General features: G+C 40.6%; 1 protein-coding gene across 2 annotated transcripts in view; it reads left to right on the top strand.

The window, feature by feature from the left end:
- LOC138033501 (serine/threonine-protein kinase ATR-like) overlaps nt 1-12,561 on the top strand; it is a 118,613-nt gene that overhangs the window by 34,351 nt on the left and 71,701 nt on the right. For both annotated transcript variants that reach the window (XM_068881253.1, XM_068881254.1), the window contains exons 13-18: nt 4,508-4,551; nt 5,396-5,570; nt 8,404-8,509; nt 8,638-9,056; nt 9,393-9,684; nt 10,551-10,788. In XM_068881253.1, the coding sequence (XP_068737354.1) occupies nt 4,508-4,551; nt 5,396-5,570; nt 8,404-8,509; nt 8,638-9,056; nt 9,393-9,684; nt 10,551-10,788 (1,274 nt within the window). The remainder of the gene's footprint in view (nt 1-4,507; nt 4,552-5,395; nt 5,571-8,403; nt 8,510-8,637; nt 9,057-9,392; nt 9,685-10,550; nt 10,789-12,561) is intronic.

The raw sequence follows: 12,561 nt of genomic DNA, 5'->3' as shown, positions 1-12,561 counted from the left end.
TGCGGGGGAGTGGATACTTTCTGTTTCCAGTTGAGGGTTTATGGTGGCCTTGTAGTTGCAGCATATTCGAATGGTTTCATTTGGCTTAACCACTGGCACAATAGGGGTTGCCCAGTTACTGAATTTGACTTTGTATAGTATTCCCTCTCTTTCCAGGTGTTTCAGCTCTGCATCTACCTTTGGTTTCAGGGTGTACGGAGTGGCCCTTGCTTTGTGGAACTTTGGTTGACTACCTTCCTTTAACATGAGTTTAGCTTTCGCTGACTTAAGTGTGCCAATGTCGTCCTGAAACACTTCGCTGTATTTGTCTAGGAGTACCTCTAGCTTCCTCTGGGTGTCCCGTGTTGGCTTTTCTTTACCAATAGCACGGATCTGGTGTAGCCAATCCCTTCCAAACAATGCAGGTCCCTGCGTTTCCACTACATACAACGTTGTCTTTGACCTTGGTTGTTGTATTCCACACAAACATGTAGTTTGTCTTCCAGTGCTATCTTCTCCCCTGAGTAGGTTTTCAAAATGGCTTCAGTTGTGACCAGGGGTGCGTTTGGAAACATTTCCTTGTATTTCTGAGTAGGTAGTGTAGATACCACTGAACCGGTGTCCAGTTCCATCTTTAAGGTTTGGCTGTTAACCTTGGGTGTCACCCAATAAAATTGTCATCATCAAGCTCATCAGCCATCTCAAAGGAGGAAGGTAATTTCCGGTTCTTCTCCTTTGTGCCTCCTTGACTCGTGGACTGTTGACCCAAACACGTTGGATATGTCCCACTTTCCCGCATTTCCAGCAGGATTGGTTCGTAAAAGAACACTGGATTGATGCATGTCACTGGAACCACATCGATAGCAGTGAGGTTTCGACTTGACCTCCTCTTTCAGCCTGTTTGTTTTTTCATTACACTTGGTCAACTTGTTCACTTCAGATTCTTTCTTCCCCTGTAGTTCTAGCGTGTCTTTCACTTGTGCTTCCAGCGCTAGGACAATTCCTGTTGCCTTGGCCAATGAGAAACTAGGGGCGCACAGATTTCACAGTAACCCGTACCTTTTGTTTCCAACGAGGCTAAGTATCACTGCAACTCATTGGCAATGAAGGTTCCACTTGTTCAACGTACATGTAGGTGTTCCAATCGTCACTAGTTTCCTTGAAGGCTTCTATCGTTCCAATCGGCATTGTGGTGGAGGTTCAAATTCATTTCTTTCTACAGTTGAAAATCCCCGCCGCCAATCTGTTGTGTGTCACGCAATGATTACTCCCTATACTTTAATCAATATGGAAGTTCAATACAAAAACAGGATCAGATACATGGTTTGCGTGCGCATGATATATTAACAAGGCCCGCTTGTTAACACGTGCGGCATAGCAATAAAGTGAACTGGTCGCCAACCCTTCTCAGTTTTCTGGAATAATCCTGGTGACAATCCCTCTTTAAAACTACAAGCACTTGCAAAAATAATTGAGACACTCACTGTTAATAACCGTACAGTGCGCATCATTCAAGTCAGCACATCCCCAAACCCCCTTCCCCCAAGCAAAGTTGTTTCCATCTGCACTTGGCATTCAAACTGAAGGGTATTAACATTGAAAAAGTGGAGAGGGGAGGGAGGGTCGTTGGGAACTGGAAGAGGGGTTTTAGGGAGAAGAGGTGAATTTTCGATTCAGTGTCTCAACCTTTTTGCAACTGCTTGTAGCTTCCACTCTCACCATTAATGGTAGCTTTGGGTTGAAGAACGCCATTGTGTCTTTACTAGAAATACTGGCTTTAAGGTGTTCAAAAGCATCTGCTTCCTCTGGTGCCCAGGAAAACTTTGCATCTTTATAAGTCAGCTCCCTAAGTGGCTTTGTAAGGGAGGCATGCCAAGGTATAAATTGGGAGAGGTATCCAGTCATTCCCATGAAACTTTGAACTTCTTCCTTAGATTTAGGGGGTTTGCATTATTGGATAGCCTGTACTTTCTTTGGTGTGGGTTTGAGGCCTCCTGCACCAAATTGGTAGCCATAGAAAGTAATCTGTGCCTGGTCAAATTCACACTTGGGTTAATTGAAGGTGATTCCATAGTCTTCAGCCCTGTGGAATACTGTCTCCAGTGTCACATTGTGTTCCTTCCAATCTCTTGCTCCAATTAAGGGATTGTCCCTTTGGTTGAGGCATGCTGGAGTGTCACCAAATATTCTGGTCATTTCACCATCGAACAGGTCTTTGGATGCTTTGGTACCAAATACCAGCCTGTTTAGTCGGAAATTACCCCAGGGAGTACTGATTGTTGCCACTGACACTGGGCCATTGTTAAGGCTACCAATATAAGGGTCGATTCATAACCGCAAATACATGGAACAACTTTATTATAAATTTATCACGTATGTAGAGATAACTAACACCACCTCATGTATTCAACATGAACTATATACAAACTGCATGTATGCAACACGAGATATAACACTGACCAATGTCTCGGAATTAAGAAGATCCTTAAGAATGGTTAACCAGATGGGCAAGTACTTACCAGTTTAGCTCAGAACAGTAAATCCTTGAGAGACCTAAATAGCCAACGGGTTTCCCTCTGGCCAGTTGGGATTCTTAATAGATGTTGTTGTTTTGTTGAGTGTTCTTCATTGGCCCTGAACAACCCCCAGTTGGGGAGTGGTCAATTAAGTATGTCTTGCATTTGAGACAATCACGACAGTTGGTTTGAACACCAATTTCATGACTCTCAACTTGAGACTAAAGTTGCAGCAAGGTGCCTCTTCATATTGGATTGGAGCCATAATGGTTCAGAAGCAACCAGAGAGTGTCTGGAAGCCTGTAGTGTTCATCTCAAGGGCACTATTAAGTACTGAACAAAGATATGCTCAGATTGAAAAAGAAGCACAAGCTACGACTTGGGCATGCAAATGACGAGCCGATTACCTGGTCAGCAAAACATTTCACATCCAAGCAGATCATAAACCTCTTTTCCCACTACTTGACTCCAAGAATCTCGATGAAATGTCACCAAGAATCTAACAATAATAATTGGGAATGCACCTGGTAAACACCTGATAGCTGCTGATGCTTTGTCAAAAAAATGAGACCTGGTGTGCAGGAAGCTCTTGGAGTACTGCGAAGAAGGGTGGCCAGACATCCACAAGCTCCCTAGTTCACTCACTTTGTACAGGAGTTCAAGAGGAGTGATTTGCAAGTATGAGATTGGAGATTTTGGATATAAGTCACGAGGGAGGTGAAGGAATTGTCAAGTGCAGCCGGCGAGTCAAGGACTCAGTATGGTGACTGGGTGTGGGTAAACAACTTGCAGATATGGTCATAAACTGCCACAAGTGCATCAAGCACAGGAAGCCTGGTCAAGAACCGATGATTCCCTCCAGAGTTGCTGAAAGACCGTGGCAAGTTCTTGGAGCCGATATGTTCAGTCCTAAGTGATGAGCATATCTGTTTTTGGTATATTACTTTTCACACTTCATCAAAATCTCACTTTTGCTGGTGTCCCAGAAGTTGTTAGTGACAATGTGTACATCGAAGTCCATATTAGCAAGGCATGGAGTACCTGAAGTCCTGAGATCTGACAATGGGCCACAGTTTTTCTCAGCGGAGTTTGACAAGTTCTCAAAGGAATATTCATTTACGCACATAACTTAAACCCCAATGATGCCTCAAGCAAATGAGGAAGCGGAGTGCACTGAATAGACAGTAAAGAACGCCCTAAAGAAAGAAACTCCTTGTGTCTTACAGAGTGACCCCACTGGAAAATGGGTACAGCTATGCTGAAATGCTCTTCGGGAGAAAAATCTGAACCGCACTTCCTGTGTTCCCTGATCTGCCTAATCAGGACAACGTTAGGCCCAATCAGCCTAACCTGGAGAAAGTTCGTGAAAATGAACAGGAGAGCAAGGTAGGCCAAAGAAACCGTTACAATGCCAGTCATTGTTGCACCAAACTGCCCACCTTAAATCCTGGAGGCCATGTGCGGGTTGTGGGTCAGAAAACACCTGCAGTTGTTACAGAAAAAGCTGCAACACTAATGTCTTACGTAGTGGAAACTCAGAATAGCAGTCCTGTGTGGAGAAAACATCAACACTTTATTTCCATTTCAGAAAGCATACAACAGGAGTTCCCACTAAAACACGAGGATGCCTCATATCCACCTCCACACCACTGAATGGACGTACTCACAAGAAAGTCTTATCAGACGCTGTTAAAATGGCCAGATACAGACGAGTCAATAAACCACCTGTTAGATTAGACCTATACATGTAGGTTTTGCTCAGTGGACATGACAACTTTCAAAATCATTGGAATTGGTGTTTTCTTTAATAGATTTTGATTTGTTTGATTATCAATAGTTTCTAATCCGAAATTATAGAAGAGGAATCAGCTCAGCAATTCAATTCTCATAAACTTAGTTTACAGCTTGATTTTAACACATAGGAAGCACAAAACAACCACAAGGCATGTACCTCTGTTGTCATCATACCTACAGTACTTAATGAGCTTGTATTCATTTTGGGTTACTTTCAGACTAGTGAATCAGCTACGTGTTCAAATACTGGGAAACTTGATGGGTGAGTGTTACGTGTACGTGTAATCAATCAGATGTGGAAACAAGTCATTCAGAGTAAATTTCTTTGGCATAGTTTTCTCTCAGCTATAATTATTAACTTTGTTCCCAAAAGGGTGGAGAGGGAAATTATTTGTGAACAAGCAAAGGAATGGGGACGGGAAGAGGAGACTAAAATAACAACAGAAGAAAAAAAAGAGGATTAAGGGAGGGAACAAAGTGGTAGCTACTGTAGGAATGAAGTAGAAGAAAAGCTAGAAAGGGATCAGGTCAAGTGGGAAAGAGGGAACATCTGTACATCTCTATGAGGGAATTAATTTTTGCTGATGTCATTGTTTACTATTTACTTATTGTTTCATTAACATACGAGTCTGCTCACAAAAATGTCCAATTTTAATCCTGTTAGCTTTGATAACAAGCCAGTTATTAGTCATCAAAAAGTGATAAATTTTTGGGTGGCAAAAGGGCGAATGACACCATGCATTCTTTGTGAAATTTCGAATTATTTTTCAAAGCGTCATTGTTCAAAGATTATCCTGTATATCGGGGCCAAATTTTCAGAGATAGCTCATTATGCAACGATATTCAATACTTTATTTGTGGCTGACTGATTAGAAAAGGATAGCCTTGTGCTAATTATATAATGAGTCAAAAAATGTAAGCATTGATTCCCCTATAATAATCATTATTAGCTTTTGAATGATGTTGAGGGTACTAACGGTTTAGGGTTACTGTTATCCCCAAGTGGGGTGCTACTTATGTGAAAGGAAAGAAATTCAACTCTTATCACAAGTGTTACCAGAAGCTTGTCTACAGTGTGACTGGTTGACCTCTTAACATCCTTACAGCATTGCAAATACAGCAAATACTCCAAGGAAGAAGGCAACTCTGATCGTCTCCCAGTCAGTGCTCAAGCAAGAGAAATCATTAGCGCTGTCACCAATAATCGTCAAAGTGATGGAAAAAATTAAATTCTTTGGAAAATCAATCCTGCTGCAAGCAAATGAAAGTTGCCCAAATGCAGTAAGCTCATAATTTTTTTTTGCTAGTGTCTTTTCAAAAGCCAGTTATTCATTTATGTACGTGGAATTGAAACATTTTAATGCCTGTACTGTAGTTTTATCTTAGTGGTACCCCAATGAAATGATTGATGCATGTGTTGTTCTCTTTGAAATGCTTCATTTGCCGTACTCTAGAGCTACTCTAGAGAAATTCTTTCAATGAACCTGTAAATCCCATTTGAAAATGTTTGACATATAAAGTGGACGGCCATTTCAAAAATTCATAATGTGGATTGTATCAATTTTTTCTTTTATTTTAGTGGTTAGGGCAATGGAGATGCCACCACTGAATTTAAAAAGTTCTTTGTGGCTTCCAGGCATAGAGGTGCCATCCCTTGTGCACTAAATCTTGCAAATCTGCCCGCTAGTGAAAGGGTGGTGATCACTTACATGTACATGTAGCCCTAGTCATCCAGATTTAGTAGACTGGTTTCCATAATGTTAATGTGTATGTTCCCATTTTATTATAAGGTGCTAACTGTGGGCTTGGCATGGCGTTTTTCTAGAATACAGACTGTAGTTCTATTTTAAGTATTTTAGCAAGCTAACAGATTCTCTATTACCCTAAACAAAATGCAATTGCATTAGAATAGATCATAAACTCAGACAAATTGAAATAGGATAAAACAGGAGTGACAGAAATAAAACATGTTAGTATATACCACACAAGTGAATAGTGGTCTCTGTGCACACTGATTGGCTAACTCGGGGTCATTAGCCAAGTACTATTCAACTATTCTGACCACATTTTACAAGAAATAATTTTTTGATTTGCTTCTTATTCAGTTTGTTTGGTATATACTAAAAGAACTATTCACCTCAGTGTCGGCGAAAGTGGTGGATATTTACCGATCTGTGAATATCCACCACTATTTACCTCCACTTTGTTGAATAATTTATTGCTCAAGATCTCAAATTGTCACAGCTTTGAACATGACTTATGCGGTAATGAAAGGGAAGCCAGAAAAATTCAGGCTTGACTCCAGCTTGAACAATTTTCCAAGAATTAGCGTACATCTCTTATTCCTGTGATAATGAAACTGTCCCTATGCTATTCTTTTCTATTTTATCATTGGTTCTCTCCATCCTACAAATATATGTGTCTTTCAGTCAGACCCTTCATTTCCACATCCTCTACAGGCCTGGGTTAAAATGAAATCATGAAGTGACCAGGTCCCAGTTGGATTAAGACCTCACCACACTAGCATTGCAGAGGTCATCAGTTCAAACTGCATTCCAGTATGTTTCATTAGCTGGCCCCAGCAGATAGTGTCATCCACTGGATAAGATCACTATCCATTGGATTTATAACTTAGTTGGTTTGGATTTAGCTTTTATTAAAATAAAATTTAAATTATCCTGTGAATAGGGCTATCCGTCTTTTGAACAACTGAGGCCTAATAGAAAGTATGTCACCAAGATCTTAAACTATGGGCCCCTGTTTTATTGCTGAAAAAAAGTATCAAACTTGGTGAAGGAAGATTGTCCAGGTGAGGGTGGTATTTGAAGGACTATTGTTGTTGGCACTCACTGATCCTTTGACCACCTGAGCCGATTTCATTCCCTGGGTCAATGATTTGTGTTGTCAGTGAATCATACTAAGTACTCTTTTCTTTCACCTGATTGGTCATTAGAAACGTGATGTTATGGGTTTGTCTAGTTAGCTGTGATAGTAGAGGACGTTAGCATAGACAACGAGTGTGAGTTCAAGTACAAGTTCTGGAATTTTGAATACTGTGCAACTCATCCCTGCAAATTGATCTGCGACAACTTTTTGTCTTCAAGTGCCCCTGTGACCAAAAAATCAATTCATAGTTTTCTTTGAATTTCAAAACTATGTTAACAAAACACTAAGTGACCCACGTTTTAAGCCTTGATTTCAAAAAGACACCTCTTTATTTTAACTGTAATTTTCCCATTTAATGGTCTGCCATGACTAACATTATGTTCTTGAGAGAGCTGGATCGAGGAGAAAATGACGTCAAAGGCTCACTAGTTTAAGAATGCAATACGTGTGTACGCGACAGAATTAATATGCAGCACAGGGGTTTTGGGCTTTCAGACTTTTAAACTCACGCTTTGCATATATAATAAGCTGCGTTCACATGCTGAAATTTTAAGCTAGTGAGCCTCTGGCGTCACTTTTCCCTGGATCCAACCGTCTAAGGTCCAATCGTCAGTTTTGACCGTGGGTAATGGCGGACCGTGAAATCCAAAACTTGCACTCAAAGTAAACGGCCTTTGGATAAAAATCAAAGCTCAAAATTTTGCCAGTCAGGTGTTAAGCAAACACACTTTCAAAATCTGAAGGAAAAAAGGAAGTGGTTTTTTTGATCACAGGGGCACTTTAAAGTTGTAGCAAAAAGTACAAGTTATCAAAAGGAAATTGTTTGTCTTTCGCTGTTTACTGTAAAGGACTTCCGCTAGAAAAAGTGGAAACACCAGCAACTCATTCAAAACTGGTGCTGAAATGTGAACTTCATACCATCATAGTATTTTCTGCTGACTGGAACTCGTACTGTACGTACCCAAGTACGTAGAACACAACTTCCAGAACGAGTACAAGATGTACTTGTTCTCGTTGCCAATGCCAACATTCTCTATTGCTGGCTGGGAAGACTGTGATTACCGCATTTAGACCTGTAGAAGAGTGGTTTTACTGTTCTGTTGGTTTTGTGTAAATTAATGAGTCATTCATTTAATGATCTTAGTTGATCAATTTTTGATGTAACTCCTAGGTTGAAAACTATTACTATCAACATTTTGATGATTTTTGTGCAATGTTGTCTCCCTAGGATGAATTCACATGCCATCTTGAAGGGGTTCGAGTGATAATAGAAGTAATGGTCCATCTGTACAGTCCCTGCATTAACAATCCTAATGAAGTTGGTGACATTCAAGGTACGTAGGTGCCCTGGTGCATTACGTTATCCCTGATGAAACTTTGGAAAACTTAATGTTTAAATACCACCTTGATGGAAATCTCAACCAAGATCATTTAAATTTATACAATCTTCTCTTTGTTTCAGAGTTATTAAAGTCTGTGGATTTGAATGACCTATTTAACATCCTAAAACCATCATTGCAAATCTTGACCAGGATTGCAAAGGATTTATCACACACACAATGCATCCTGAACTCACTGTTTCACAAACTTGTGCAGATATCTGGTGCACTTTATGTCATCTCTGATTTCATTCAAATTCCACTGGACTTCTACCAGTTCCTGATATTTTTAGTATCCATTCCTTGGTTATCAATATTTGACCCACCGTGGAGTGATCTCCCCAACAAGTTTGGTTTTCCAGTTGATGCTATGGCAAGCACTGGTGCGATGCTTAGTCCCGTAGTTCACACAGACAGTAAAGATACATGTCTTCATCTGCTTGCTGCATTTCCTTCCGATTCTGCACCAACATGGAGATCCCAAGTTTTTCTTTCGGTTTTGGTATGTCATGCCTGTTTATTTGAGGACCTTTTTACAGGGACAACACTTTTTCGAAGTAGGCTGAACAATACCCACTGACGCCACTTAATTTTGTTGACTTTGCAATAATATCTGTGCATGCTTAACTGTGCAGGACTAACCTTTTAGTCAAACTCATTGTCATTGCGAAGAATTCTTTTATGAGGCACTGAGGCCAACTTAGTACTGTCTATATGTTTCTTTAAAATCATCAAGCTTTTAGTAACAAATAATCATTGGCATAAACAATGGTTCTTTTTCTGTTATTCGTTTTATTGTAGTTATCATATGGTAACCATGGTATCTTTTGTTCAACAGAAAGACTCTTCCCATGAAACAAAAATTCTGGCGTTAAAATGGCTTCCTCTGCTTTTGTCATCTCTGGGTTCATTCTCATATCATATGGTGACAGATGTTCTTCCTGGCCACATAGCTGCCAATCCTCTCGTCCAGGAGGAAATTGCCAAAATTATTGGACCATTAGCCTGTGTACTTACAGATAATACAGTGATCACAAAGCTAAAGAGTGATCTCAGTTTTGATAAATCTGTTTGTGAAAGTATTACTGTTATCTGTCCTGATTGTGATTCTGTTGCTGGGAATCAAAAAGGTGATTTATTTTTATCTATATGCCTTTTTCCCAAATGGCCGCCATTTTTAGTGTTGTTTTGTTTGATTGCAAATTGACCCTTTTGGCATCGCTTTCAAATGTAATATTCAAAAGAAATATTTAACCTTGAACGAGGCCAAAAGGACCAATTTGCTATCAAAGAAGAGAATACTAAAATGGCGCCCATTTTGGAATAAGGTGTACGATAGTGCTCTGGTAAAAAGCACTGTGAGTAGACTCACAGAAGCACGGAGCATTGAGTTTTGATATCAAATGTGTGTTGCCTTATGTTTGCACACAGAAGAAAAAATGAAGGGTTGTTTGACAAGAAAATTGCCAGTGAAATTTCCCAAAGTAGCTTGAAACACTTGACCACAACAGGTGCTTCTTGCTATTCTTTAGAGTGCTTTCTTTACTTCCTTTTGTTCCGTACAACAAAATAAAGCCAGTGTTTTTTTTCTGAAAAGCTTTCTGCAGCCGGTCAAAGAGATGAGTTTATTCCAAAACTGGGGTTGTGTGTCAGGGGGGAAAATAAGGCTGTTTACCTGGAGGAAAGACAATTCCATTACTTGGAAGAATCTACTAGTTGGCTCATTCTGATTCAGTAATTTTTTGTGAAGTAGTTTACAAGGTCTTAAGCTTTAGAATCTTACAAATGATAAGAGATCATGGGTTACTAAGGTTTCGAATACAAACACGAGCAATGAATCTTTCGTTATCTATCTTCAAACTGTGTGTGCCAATCAAAATATCAGATACTTTGTTCTAATTGTGCGGCATGTATGAGATGAAATGATCATACAGTGTATTTTGCATTATTATGCCTTTTTCAAAACAAGAACGAAATACTTTTATTTCTCCTTTAGGTTCAGAGCACAACAAAAAACCATGTGCAGTGGTGAATGCTGCAACATTTACTCCATTTTTGCAGTTGTTAGCTCCAGAGGTGGTCGTTAATGTGAAATGTGCATTCATTCAGAGCATGAAGAGAATCTTCACTCACATGACATTCAACCCTGACTCGGCTGCCCACAGTTCTATTGTCAGTGCAACATGCTTTGATCTTATTGAGGATTCAGATTTTCATGTCAGAATGTGTTTTAGGTGAGTTTTAAACAGGTAGGGCTGACATAGTTGACCAAATCGGCTAATTCAATGTTGTACCCAATTCAAATCTGGGTAACCCTGCCACAGTAGACAGAAATTCACAGAAATACTAGCACCATCTAATAATGTTATCCAGCTACACTGTAGTACAGGCCAAGTAATGTTTTGTTGTAAACTATAATTTAGACAGAGTACTGCATCACTGAAAGGCCACAATTGTCACCAACATTAAGTGGAGATTGATACAATGACAAACCAAATTGTAGTAAAAAGAATGCATCATTACCTCTCCTCACAAGAGAAGCTAGTACAGTGTACTGCTTCCACCATGCACATCGGTGGTTTAGGTTCCAATCTGTATGAAGCTGCCCTTGTGGAAAGTATCAATTTTGGATGCCTTGATGAGGAATTGTGCAAACATGAAATGTGAAGGGCTGAATCCACAGCAATGTCCCCACCTCTAAGTGGAGCGCCAGGGAGAAACTAGGCAAGTACACAAAACTCTGCCGATCATAAGAACCTTAAGTATCCGAGGTTACAGGTTACAGTCTGTAATACGCAGTAGCCAAAACAGCTCATTCCCAGTGACTGAAGGATAATACCCAAGATGTTGTCGGTAAAGAGAAGTTGTTCAGATATCGTAGAAACCTAAACCAGGTCCTGCACTGTACTTCTAGAGAGGAGACATCAAGTCAATGAGAAGCCAATGTGGAACAGGGACTTGGGCTGGCAGTGACCTTGAAGCCAACCACTGGAACTCGTGCCAACTCGTTATGAACGTGAAGTGGAATCGGACTGCAGACATCAACCAACGCTGAGCTAAATGCATGAGCTTGGGGTCTCTTGAAGTCCTCACATTTGGAATGGAAGCCATGGCCTTGTACAGTTCGACCGAGACAGGAAATGGTATACTTCTGGGTCCACGAGGGTCCCGAAACATGTGCTGCAATGACCACTGGAAAGCTCCTTTTATGCAACTGCTGAACAATGAACTGTTGAGACAGTAGGTCTGGTTGTATGCCCTATAACCAGCTGCTCCTGCAGTTTGAGAGGTGAATTCCAGGTCAAGATCATCAAGCTGGGAAACAGCCAGAAAGTCACCCCATGCTAGTCTGACTGAAACTTGTGCCAAGTGAACTCAGCAAATGTAACTGGAACTCTTTATTCAGGCTTATTGGGCGATCTCACCAAAGGCATCTCACAAACTCGATCATTGCAATGGTGGAGAATGGAAGCGGGTTGAACACCCTCCCAAGTGAAATTTCATTAACCAAGTACTCATCAACCTCTTGTGCATGCTGGAAGAGGGCTTGTTGCGACTGGCTGACTTAATCTTTGTAGCCCTGCTAAAGCCTAGTCTGAAGCTCCTAAATGTAAACTACCTTGCACTCAACTGGGTAATTCTTAAGTTCTACAGCAATCTCGGCTTGCAAAGAGGTGTTGCTGCCTAGCTGAGGAAGGGTGGATGGGACTGCATGTTTGATAGGAGAAACAACTATTGAAACAAAATAACTCAGCCAAATAGCTAACCTTAAAAAAAGGAGCTCGCAATAACAACAGATATCAACTTTGCTGACATCAGAGGAAATTACAGGCCATGAAGGGCCGATCTGAAACCAGGGGCAGGAGAGTAAGAACCTTATGAGCACAGGCGCAGAGTGAGGCACATGCAGCTAACTGATTAGAGTGTAATGTGAAGTGCTAAGTTTCTACCCCATATGAACCATGTGAGCGCCCTACTAATGGACATGGGCCACACAAGGACACAGA

Source organism: Montipora capricornis, chromosome 14 (genome assembly GCF_036669925.1).
Source record: "Montipora capricornis isolate CH-2021 chromosome 14, ASM3666992v2, whole genome shotgun sequence".
Lineage (NCBI taxonomy): Eukaryota > Metazoa > Cnidaria > Anthozoa > Scleractinia > Acroporidae > Montipora > Montipora capricornis.
Note: the sequence above shows the minus strand (reverse complement) of the source record. Positions and strands in the feature narration are given on the sequence as shown.